General features: G+C 49.8%; 1 protein-coding gene across 9 annotated transcripts in view; it reads right to left on the reverse strand.

Moving 5' to 3' along the window:
• Phc2 (polyhomeotic homolog 2) overlaps positions 1–12,312 on the reverse strand; it is a 96,012-nt gene that overhangs the window by 12,315 nt on the left and 71,385 nt on the right. Inside the window, exon 1 of one of the 9 annotated variants that reach the window (XM_021637314.2) lies at positions 10,941–11,236. The exons of 5 other annotated variants lie outside the window; for them this stretch is intronic. Coding sequence is in view for 1 of the 4 variants with exons in the window: in XM_021637304.2 (XP_021492979.1) it covers positions 3,277–3,334 (58 nt within the window). In the remaining 3 variants the exon portion in view is untranslated. Of the gene's footprint in view, positions 1–3,276; positions 3,403–10,607; positions 10,628–10,687; positions 10,842–10,940; positions 11,237–12,312 lie in introns of those variants that run through there. 3 more of the 9 variants (XM_021637322.2, XM_060379509.1, XM_021637304.2) reach the window with 3 other exon arrangements.

Consider the following 12,312-nt stretch of genomic DNA (forward strand, 5'->3'; position numbering starts at 1 on the left):
GACTGTCTCCATCAGTGAGTGAGTTATGCCACATCCTGGCCCTCTCATATAGCCTGCTTCATGGGATAGAAAGATGTCAGGAACTACCTTCACGTGACTACCAAGTATGCAGAGAGCTCACTCGTAAGGTATTTTTGGTTCGTGATCCGTCCCCTTGATGCGAGGGTCTCACAGGCTGCTCAGGCCAGCCTTAAACCTGAGATCCTACTGTCTTGGCCATGCTTTTTCCCAGCCTCCCAGCGCTGGGATCCCTGCTGTGCATTGCCACAGCTGGCTCCTGTTTGCTTTTGAACAGCCACAGTCTGCCTGAGAGCACAGGCTGAAGGGAGTGAGTGGGTTACAGCGTCACTGGTCCTTGCTATGGAATTAAACAGGAAGGAGTCCACTCTCCTTCCCACTCTGGGATCACTGCTGCCAACCATCGGTCACTGATGTTCACTGCCAAGCTGCTCCTGATACCTTGTCCCCTTCTGTGAGCTCTCTCTAGCCCTGCTCAACTGCACCATGCCCTGTCTTCCCCTTCCTTCCTGTCTTCGACCTGCACCTATTGATGGACGCTGACAGACGGAGGAGGGGGGTCTACTATTCACCAGCCAAGGTTACAAATCAATGCTCACTGACAGGAACGACGATTCTGAAATCTTTAGTCTTCTTAAGATTTTATGACTAGAAGACAAATAAACTCCTTCACGCTGACACCACAAGTTCTAGTCACCGTAACTCTGGGACAGATTACAAGAGACAGATCCCAGGGGCAGAGGAGGGTGTTCTGCAAACAGTAAGGTTTACAGCTGTCTGGCTTTGCCACCATCTCAAAGGCCTTTAGTTCATCACCTGCTTTAGTAACAAAGAGTTTGGGCTATTTCTGGAATGACCAAATGGTCTCACCCCCTGCCATGCTCAGCACACTGAGATTAATTTAATCTGCTTCCCACTTTCCCAGATTGCTTTGCAGCCCGTTGGGGTGGGGTGGGGAGCTGCTTTGACAGTGAAACTTGCAGAAACCCGCCCTGCTGGCCTGAGGCAAAGAAAAGAGACAAAGAAACTCTGTCTTTGAAATTCAGTTCCTCGGTGCTTTCTACCAATGCCCTTGGCTGAAGGGTCTGCCAGGGGGATTCCCACAGGTCTCAGATGCCTCCCTATAGCTAGCACCTCAACAGAATGTGTGTTGGGGGGGGGGAGGCGCTCCTCTAGGTCCAGGGGCCGGAGGGGGAAATAGGTCAAGCTTCACTGGGAAGAAACAGGTTGGAAATGCCTTGGAGTTGACCACAAACGGACGGACCATTAGTGTGTGCCAGTCTCACTAAGGCTATGATCAGCAACGAGGCTACTTCTCACTGCTGATCTCATTCACAGGCTCCAGCAGAAACAGCTCTTCTGCATGAAACAATTAGGAAGGTCTACCCAGCGGCCCCTGTCTATGCTACTGTTCTGAAACCATCTCTTCTGGACTGGCCACTTCTGCTAACTAAGACAGGGGCTGTGACCCAGTCACCCCAGGGGCTAACCCAATGTCCAAAATATGACACATGCTTAAGGCCTGTTAATGGCAATGAATTCTCATATAAATAATAAAATAAATAATAATAAACTCAGTCTTCATCATTACCATAAAGAATATAGGTCTTGTTGGTACTACAAAGAGATCTGCCATAGGTGAGATTTAAAAACCTGCTCTCCAAGGCTGTGACAATGAGTGGTGTCTATTGTAGAAGTGGCATTTCTGCAAAACTGTGTATAAATGATAGCTGTGTTCTTGTTGCTGTTTGTTTTTGGTTTTTTGAGACAGGGTTTCTCTGTGTAGCCTTGGCTCTCTTGGACTCTGTAGACCAGGCTGGCCTCGAACTCGAGATCTGCTTGCCTCTGCCTCCTGAGTGCTGGGATTACAGGCAGGTGGTAGTTTGGTAGTCCACTTTCCCTGTCACTCCGGAGGACTTCCTCGACACAGGAGTTAGTTAGGGCTCCAAGTTAGATCCAGAAACTGGGCAAGATAGGATGACCTCTAGAGGCAGAGGCAGAAAGGCACCTAGGACACTGCAGCCAGCTGGAGAGAGGCCACACTGGTCCAGCCTTGAAAAGCCCGGCCAGTTCAGAACCAGGTTTTCCTATGTACAGATGACACAGAAACCATCTGTTATACCAGAATGTGGAGGATTTTTTTTTCTGGTGTGTGCATGGGTGAGGTTGACACTGAGTGTTGAGGCTGGTTATGGTATGAGAACAAGGGAATGAAATTCAAAGAATTTAAGGAAACTGCTAACAGGGCTCAACCAACAGCAACAGTGGCCACCTGGAGCAGCATTTGCTCCAGCAACCATGCCCTGTGCTTCAGCTCAGCCTGTTCTGGGGAATGTAAGTGAAGCACCTGCACAATGAGGCCTGCTCAACTCGTATCCAGGAGACGGCAGGAGCCACAGCTGCGCCCGGCAGCAGGTCATCTTACAGAGAGGAGAGCTGGAGGCAGAGCTGCTGGGCCTGTAGAAAGGCATGGGGCCACCCTTCACAATCCGTTTAGTTATATCCCGAAAGAAATGAGTGGCACTGTGACAGTGAGGGAGCTGCCCCTTCCCGGAAGAGAAGTGGGGCATGGTGGCAGGGGGGAGAGGGCAGGCTGGAGTTCAAGTTAGGCACTCCACAGAGATTCACAGGGAGAACACTCTTTAAAATGCAAGTGCGGTCCTGCTCACTCAGATACTGCCGTGAGCTGGTTCTCTGCTCAGATGCGCAGAGCCTTTCTGAACCTTCTGAGGCCCTTAGTGACCCAGCTATGGTGGGAGGGAGACCACAGCCAGATGAAAGGGGTGAATTGACGGCCTTGGTTTTTCAGATGAGGGAACTAGCCTTCAGGATTGAGGGACAGTTAGAGTTTAGAGTCACCCGTGAGATAAACGTCAGGCTTGTCTGTGACCATGTTTCCGGAGAGGTTATAGAGGTGGGAGGCCCAAACTGGAGTGAAAAGGAGAGAGTGAGTGTAACAGCAAATTCAGCTCTCTGCTTCCTGGCTGTGTGTGCACGGACACATACATATGAACGGCAGCTTCAAGCTCATCCCTCTGCCTGCACCACCGTGGTGGCCAGTGTCCTTAAGCCCTTCCTTCCTGAGGTTGCTTCTACCATGTATTTTGCCACAGCAAGATGAGTACTGACTATGTCCCAGGTCATGAAGGAAAGCTGGGTAGAACACGGTGCCTTCACTTCCCTGGGGTGGGCTGGGCAAGTAGGCCAGACAGGGTGGGGAGGGCTGTGCTTTGGCTGGCTGGAGCAGCATGAGGGCACCTGAGGGCGGCAGCAGGAAACGTAACCTCCATTCCAGGACAAGGAGCTGAGGCATCATGTGTGGTCTAGGACATCAGGGCTGGGAACTGGCAGTGATCTAGGTGATTCCCAGATGGCAATCCTGGACTAAGAAGAAAAGGACCGTGGTCAGTCAGGATCCAGGAGCTGCACTCAATATTCCGAGATGTCAGAAGGGAAGAGCTCGTGTTCTTCCAACAGGCCTAGCACACCACTATTTAACGCTGTGTTTCCCACATTTAGAATTTGGGACGAGTCATTTCTCCCACCAATTTTCACACTAAATTTAGATGATGACCACGGTGCATCTCCCATGCAGACTGTACAAGTTCCAGGCGTGCTTTTTAGAATCCAAGCAAGAGTGAGTGCCATTTGAAAGATGGTACCTTCCAGGGCATAGTCCAAAGGGGCTCTCAGTGGAAAGCGAATTGCAGCTCCTTCCTACACTGTGCCCTGAGTCCTGGAGGAGTCAATTCCTGGAACCCTTTCCATTCTTCTAGGAACAGGGCTGTGCGACAGAAGACCTGTTGCCTGAGGCCACAAGCTACGGCTCTGGCACCAGCCTGCCTCTCAGAGCACCATCCTCAGCTGAGCAAGCTGCAGCTGCTCTAAACCTCTCCAGAGAAGGGAAGAAGCAGCAGTGACAGAGGGTTTTGGCCATTCCGCCTAGCACAGCAGGGAGCTTTCCAGGCACAGAGGTGAGACTCTGGAGGGAGCTGGCCAGCAGAATGGGAAAGTAGTTGAGTCAGGTGACCTCAAGCCAGCCTGAGTATCACTATAGGATGACCTCACTGAGGCTAGGTTGGCAGGCCAGGAGGGCAGACAAGCTTCTCAGTGTTCTGGGTAAGAGCTGACTATCTCTGTCTACAGCCTTGGCTGGAGGGCCAAACTCTCCGTCCTGGCAGCCATTACTCTATAGCTCACTTTCATGATGTCTCTCAGGGCAGAGGCAGGGCCCCTCCGTCTCACCCAAAACCACAGGCTAGAGTGTGCAGAAGTAGATGTCTGCTAAGCTGTCAACCAGAGCCAGAAGGAAAGCCATCAATACAGGCAGCAGCCACCCTGCTCCACCACACAGCTGAGGACACAGGAGCAGTCCTGATCTGCTTCCTAGCTCTCAGGCAGAGTGCCACAACAGGCTGAGGTCAGAGATAAGAGGCTGCCACGGTGGTGGAATCAGCTTCTGCAGGACCACAAAATGACGTCCAGCAGTCCAGGGTACTAACAATGCTGGCTAGTCCTGGCTGCAGAGGCAAAGGGAAGTTCTGCTTAACGCTGACATGAAGGCCCATAAGAACGGTGTCTAATATCCAGCTCAAGGACCCCCAGCTGGTCTCCATCACAGTGTTCTGGTCGATAGTAGAATTGCAAATGGTACCTGGGACAGAGGGAGAAGTTTTACAGAGCTATTCCACGTCCCTGGAAATTTTCTGGGTCAGGTCGGAGCTCATTCTGGCCCCACCTGTGGTGACTTCAGACATGATCTTCACTGAATCTCAGTTTCTCTATCTTGAAAAACCAAAAACTACTGTAACTTAAATTTATGGGAAATTCTGGTTTTGAGTAAATGGAGAAGCAGAAAGAAACTGGGCTTAAATCCTAGCCTGCAGGCCAGCAGGCTATTAGCCTCAGTCTCAACTGTGATGTGTGCTCATACCTGTTGTGCCTGCAGAGAGAGAGTTAAGTAAGATCACGAAGCACAACACTCCAGAGAGGCCCTGACCTCACTCTCACTGAGCCTGACCCCTGTTCCTGTGCTCCCACACTTTGTCTACTAAGGGTTTACCCCACACCTGGTCTTTGTACCCTCGAGGTCAGTCTGCAGAAGTGTCACTACCTATCTCTGCTTTGACATGACTGCAACATGCGCTTCAGAGCAAACCAAGTCAATGCACCGTCACCAAGACTTAATCCGAAGACCAAGAAGACAAATGTTAGATGTCCTTTCTACATCAGCTTTCATAAAGAGGCTAAGATTTACCAGCGAACAATGCAGAAGAACCCCAGAAACCAAAGGAGGTTTTTCGGAGTCAAGGCAAAGGAAGAACCCCTACCTAGGACTACAAACCTTAGGGTGGAACTTACAAAGCCAAGAAGTGGTTTCACCTGTGAAATAAGCTCAGTTTAAAATGCTAAAAATACAGCTGGAGAGATGGCTCAGAGGTTAAGAGCATTGGCTGTTCTTTCAAAGGTCCTGAGTTCAATTCCCAGCAACCACATGGTGGCTCACAACTATCTATACTGTGATCTGGTGCCCTCTTTCTGCCTTACAGGCACACATGCAGGCAGAGTACTATATACTGTATAAATAATAAATAAATAAAATCTTTTTAAAAAATGCTAAAAATAGGGCTGGAGAGATGGCTCAGAGGTTAAGAGCACTGGCTGTTCTTCCAAAGGTCCTGAGTTCAGTTCCCAGCAACCACTTGGTGGCTCACAACCATCTATAATGAGATCTGCTGCCTTCTTCTGCCCTGCAGGCAAACATGTAGGCAGAATACTGTATAAATAATAAAGAGCCTTCATGGTAGTACTGAGAGGACCAGACCTGACCCCCCCAAAAAAGTAAAAAAATAAAATATAAAAAACTTTTGAAGTATTTAGTAAATGTTCTAATTACCTTCAGGCTGGTAATAAGGAAAGGCAATCTCGCTCCCTGATATGCCAATCTCATTATTTTTGGCTACTAACTGTAGGATCCCCAAAGGTAACAAATGGCAGCCAATGTCAAACTACAGGAGGTGGCACCCAGCCTCAGCTGTCCTGCCCGTGTCAGGTCCAGATGATACCCCTTTACATTCTGATGGCTTTTCTCAGAAAACACTACTCTCTCTAGCGCTTACTTAGTTGTATGACAGAGGCTGATGCACGTGAACGTGAGAGTTGGGTCTCTCTGTCATGTGGACTCTGAGAAAGACCTCTGGTAGCCAGCTTGGCAGTCACTCATACCTTTTTAAAAATTGTATTATCTATCTATCTATCTATCTATCTATCTATCTATCTATCTATCTATCTATCTTTGTTGTCATCTAATCTTTCCATCATCTTACTTGCTGAGTACTGATAACTGGATACTGGAAAAATGGAACAAACCCACTTTTTAAAAAAATGCATTTGCTTCACATTAATTTTAGAGTTTACTTTGGTTGCTCCATACGACAACACAGCTGTGTGGCTCTGGACCACATAAGAATGGGTCATCAAAGTATTCTGACAAACACTTTGTAACTAGGAATAATATGCAGTGTTTGAGGCTTGAGAGCAGTGCAGCTAGGGCTTTGAAAATAACTTTCAGTAGCCATGAACTTTTGTTTTCTTGCCGAGAGCTCCAACATGGCATCAGGCCTGGTTCCTGATTACTGGTTATTACATGGCATGGAACAGCCATCTTTTCTTAACGGAAGTAAGAATACATTTACTGCTAAGCATGCTTTTAAAACAGAGTCAAAATAGGAAACTGGGCCTCTCTAACATCTGGATTTCTCTCATAACACTGGCAAGCTGCACGGAGCAGCAACTGCTTCTTTAGCAAATGTACAAAACAGTGTTGTCTTTGGACTCACCTGAACTAAAAGACTTGGAAACTGAAAGACAGGGAAAGCGTGTCCCTTTCACTAAACGTGATGGGGGCGGCATAAAGGGGCCTGTGTAGTGTTATGATGAATCCCAGAGTGAGAGTTTATTATTTAAATTATGTCGTTTCTGACTATACTCCTGTTTTCATTCTGGGGAGATGGCTCAGTCTGTAAAGTGCTTGTTCCACAAGTTCAGATTCCCAGCACTCATGCACAAGGCCAGGCATTGTGGTACACACCTATGACCCCAGCGCTGGGGGTAGGGACAGGCGGAGGATCGTTAGGGCTTGCTAGCCAACTAATCTAGCCAGTGAGCTTCAGGGTTAGTGAGAGACTGTCACAAAACAAGGAGTGTGATAAAGAACACCCCCCATATAAACATGCGCGTATACTCACACCTCCCCTACTATTCTTTATTGCATAACCCTTGGTGAACTGTAGAGACAGCACATTTGGCGGATTGAAGAGATGTGTCACTGGTTAAGAGCCCTTGTTGCTCCTGGAGAGGACCCAGATTTGGCTCCCAGCACCTTTATAGTAACCGACAACTCTTTGTAACTCCAGTTCCAGGGGATCTGATGTCTTCTTCTGCCTTCCTATGAGCACTAGGCACACAGGTGGTACACATACATACATTCAGGCAAAACAGTCATACACAGGAAGTTAAATAAATTTAAAAACTCTTAAAGCTCATTTCTTGATCATGTCAGATTCCATTGTGTTAGTAATGAGAGAAAATCTAAATTAATAAGAATACTGTCTTAGGCAAGTGACTATTTTCCTAATAATTCCTCAAGTATCTAGGATATGAAGTAGAATCAAAGACGGTTTGCCTCTGAATATCTTTACAAATACCAAACCAGTATTCTGATGTAGCTAGGCACTCAAAATAAGAAATTTAAATGTCAATTCTTAAAATGAAACCTCCATCTATTTAATGTGTAGGTTAAATTTATTCTAAGTGGCACATTTTTTTAAAACAGAAAACCTGCTACAAGCCTTTTCAAATGGTGACTCATGCAGTAGTCTGCACCATGCCACACCAAGAGCTAAATCCTAAGTGTGTGGCTTTCAGGCCTCTACCTTGAGGGGGGCCCAGCTCTGAATCACTGAAGCATTGGTGAGGGGCTTCTGTCACTAACAAGAAGGCCGGACCAGGATGCTCAGAGCACCTTGCTATCCCACAGGGGTGAAGGCTCCCACTGGTCCTTGCTTGAAAATGGTCGTGAAGAGTACCAAAGAGCATCACTCTTTTGAGATTTTCCCCAACTACTGAGCCATCACCTTTATCACCCCATTGCCAAGGGGCAAAAGACAAAGGAACAAACCTTCATTTAAGATGACACCTTACTCTCATTCACGAAAGAATTCTTTCTGTGCGTGGGACCAAATGCATGGAGATTAAATACTGGACAGCTGGAAGAACTTTAGTACAAACTGGACTCACTCAAGAAAAGTTCTGTGTTATTTTCATAGTAACACATAATAGGTCCAGAATTACCACCCTGGTCCCTAGTTTTTAACTTTCACTCAGCTTCCTGTAAGGACTGACAGGGGACAAGGTGGGCTTTAGTGGGGAAGAAGGCAGAACTATCAGGTACAGTGCAGGCCAGCCACCTCTCTCTATTCAAGACAGGAAAGGAAAAAGTGACAGCAAAGTTATTCCCCGGTGACACTTGCTAGCACCCAGGTAAAAAACAAAAAACCCACAAAACTCCCAATTCTTAATAGTAATTGTTTTCTCCATGTGCTTTTCCCTAAGAGATAAAACCTCAGGAGAAGGTGAACAAGAAAGAGCATGAACGGCTATAGACAAGAACGGTTCAAATTTTAAGCTCATCTCTCCCCTCTATCCCTCTCCAATTTATTCCCTCTGCTTCCAAGAAATCAGAACTAAAAGATCCAAAGCATGTGAGGGCAGGAAATGAGTAAGGCAGGAAAGAGGATGTGGTCTGAAAGAGTGGATTCTGGGGCTCAGCCAGAGCAAATAGGCAGCCCAGGTCAGAGCGGGGGAAAGGGGGTCTCCTGGCAGAAAAGGCAATCTCAGGGTCAATCAGCTTAGATTAAAGTCAATGGCAGACTTAGAACAAAATGCTGTCCTGATAAAAGGCTGTCCTCCACAGGAGGGTAGGGGCACAGAGAAGTGCCTAAGACCTACAGCCAGAAAACTGTTTCTGCCACAGAAGGAGGGGGCTGGAGTGTTCCTCTTCACTGTCAGGAAGGAAATAGTACTACGAAGCCCACTTGGCAGAGGTAAACTGAAAACTAAATCAGGACACAGGAGAGTGGAAAGGGTCTATAGGCCATGGGTTCCATTCCCAGAGCCATAAAGTAACACCCAGAAAAGTGCAAAGGGCTAGGAGGCAGACACAGGACCAACATTCACAGGACAAAATACCAACATTCAATAATGCCCATGGCCACAGGTGTAAAGAACAGTTGCAAGGCGGGGAGGAGGGGTGAAAACAAGAGGTATTCCTGAGCCTCCTTAGTCCACAGCAAAGTGATCCAGGAAACTACCCACTTTCTCAAGTTTAACGCTTGGGGTGGGGGGAAGACATCTGTTCTCTGTGGTATATAAAGACAAGCCTGGAGCATCTTGGGTGAGCAGGGAAGCAGAACTCGCCTGACAGTGCCAGGAGAGAGCAGGTGCCAAAAGAGCACCACTACCCATCTGCTGGACCCTCCATGGAACACGCCACCCTTGTGAAGAAGCCAAATCCCTACCTCACAAGGGCTGGCACTCAGGAGCAGAAAGGAACGGCGGGAAATAGCTTGTGGGCAAAAGTCTGAAGGTTCCCAAACAATCTGGATGTTGGGTGCTCTCTTTCATTAAACTGCCTATGGGGCCCAACAGGTTTTACATAAAGCAGGAGCCTGATAAAATGTGCAAAACAGAACTGAACCAGATCAGAGCTGCTCAGCTGTGTGGCTCTGGGAAGATTAAAGCAAAATTCTCTTGCTCCTATGCTAACAAACTGCTTTCTAGTTTCCAGGCAAAATGATGGGACAATCCTATATCCCTGGTGACCCAAACCTAAACACTAGCCAACAGGCAGTGCAGGTCTGCAGGTGTGTGGGAATAAAAGGTGGGGAGGCTGGGAGGAGAGTGGATGTGTGCAGAAATACAAGAACAAGGGACAATTCTCTTGCTTCATTAGCCTGTTATGCTCACACCGACCTAGAAATCCTAGCGGTTCTAACATTTGGGTTGACTCAGGAGGGGTTAGAAAAATCCCAGGTGAATGATAATTGGATTATCCTGAAATGCCCCAGGGCCAAATGGCTGGAAAAGGCCGGGACAGTGGGGTCTGGTGCAGTGAAAGTGACATTACTTTCTAAACCTGAAACGGAAAGCTCAGGCTGGCGATGAGATGGAACAGTTTAAATTTCGGCCATCCTAGAAAACTGCGGACATCAGAGAATTTAGGTCGGTAGTTCACTTCCCAAGGGATTCTCCTGGCCTAATATGCTAATGAGAGGATTAAGGATCAAGGGTGGGAAAAGTCGGAGGGGAAAGCTGTCACTGATTTGCAAAGCAGGAGTAAGAAACAGTGAGCTCAGCAGACAGCCTAGGTCTGGCGGGGAAGGAAAGTTGACGGGAACGGTTAGTGTTAAGCTAGAGAAACCTTCGGCAGCTGAGGTGAGGGAGGGTCTCACTGGCACCCGACGTGGGAATCGGGGCTTAGGCGCACTGGCGGCAACTTCACGGGTTCGCATCCTGGCCTTGCACATTACCTGCCTCTCTCCGGACGTCAACTTAAAACAGACGCTCAAGATTCCGGATTTAACGTAAAGCGCCCGCAGATGCAGCATACCTTGGTTTGGCACCGGAGGGCGAGAAAACGCTCTTCTAAAAACTGGAAGAGGGCAGGACAAAACAGCTTGTCCTTTCCCATCAATACAAGTGCGCGCGGAGCCGCGGGGTCGGGGGGCCCCGAGCGGGAGAGCGGAGGCGGCTCGGGCCCTCCCTGGAGGCCGAGCGCGGCGGCGCGGCCCACAGGCCTCCGCGAGGCCCAGGGCGGCGCCCGTTGCTGGCACGGCGCGATCCCTCCCCGCGGCAGCACTGACCTGTCCGGGGCCCGGCCGGGCCTGACCGGGCGGGGCCTACGCAGCCCCTCGGCCCGGCGCCGCCTGGAGCGGGGACCCGGGCGGGCCGCGTCCTCCGCGCCGGGAGCCTCCGAGCCGGGGCCCGGGGCTGCCGCGGCGCATCCGACCGCAGGGCCCGGTGGCTCGGACAAAGGGCGCGGGGCCGAGCGGGCAGGCGGGCGAGCGGGCGACGGCCGGGAAAGCGGCGAGCGCTCGAGGGCTGCGGCGCCGCGGAGACAATGCGGCGCGTCCGGGCCGGCTCCCGGGCCGCCTCCGCCGGGGCGGGGCGAGGGCGGGACGAGGCGGCGCGGGGCGGGGCGGCGGCCGGCGCGGGCCGCGCGCTTCCTTTGTGCGCCCGAGCCCCGCCCCGCGTCCTCCGGAAGGCTCGAAGGCGTCCGGCGCGGGCCCCTGGAGACCCGTGGCCTGTGACCCCCGCCCCGGTGGCTCACTGTGGGGTCTCGGAGGCGAGTCTTGATGATTGAGGGTTAGTGCGTGTCAGGGCGAAGTGCACGCACCCTCTCCCTTATTGTCCACAATAACCCTCCAAGTGGTCATTACCTTCCCCACTGGGAGCGAGGATCAGAGGTGAAGTAATTGCCAAAGGGACCCAGTCCTACCTCCATAAAAGGCGTAATCCCCACCGCCAGGTTTAATGTGAGGGTTAACTGATTTACAAATTGCTTGCAGTGCCTGGTGCTCAGTGGGAGCCCAATAAATGTTAGTTTTCTTTCCCAAACACTGTTTTAGCTTGAGCTGTCCTGGAGAAGTACCTTCATGAAGAAAGCAGGCTAGGAGCGCTGGGGATACGCGGACACGAGAGTGGTCCCATCCTCAAACTGTAGCTTCTGGATGGGCACAATGACTCCCATTCCCTCTAGTCTCCGTATTTTCCCCTTCACTGATTTTCGTCACCCATACTCTCCTCTGCCACGCTGTCGTTTTCCCTGCTCCAGCTTCACTTTGTCCGTGTTTTCTGTTTCCTGCAGGCTTACTTCTCTTCCTTTCTCGCTCCCATCCTTACTCTTTCCCCTTTACTTTTGGAACTTTCAAACCTTCTTTACGGTAGAATTCACATTTCCCTTTTTCAATTTCATTTGGTCTTAAGAAACGAAGATGCAAGGGATTGACACTCAAAGTCTGGCACTTGCCCACATTCTGGCTTAACTTCCACTGTCCAGCAAGAAATGCTCTGTGTCTGACTTCACAAGCCCAAGTCCTGCCCATCCTTCAGGGCCAAAAGACCAGCAGTTGAAAGGGACTAAAGAGGAAGTACCTTAGGCCTTGGAGACCATGGGCCCTGTGTCCCAGCTGCATCTGAGAGCTGCCATAATGAATACTGGGAGTAGCTGTGTTC

The sequence above is a fragment of the Meriones unguiculatus genome, chromosome 3, assembly GCF_030254825.1.
Source record: "Meriones unguiculatus strain TT.TT164.6M chromosome 3, Bangor_MerUng_6.1, whole genome shotgun sequence".
Taxonomy (NCBI): domain Eukaryota; kingdom Metazoa; phylum Chordata; class Mammalia; order Rodentia; family Muridae; genus Meriones; species Meriones unguiculatus.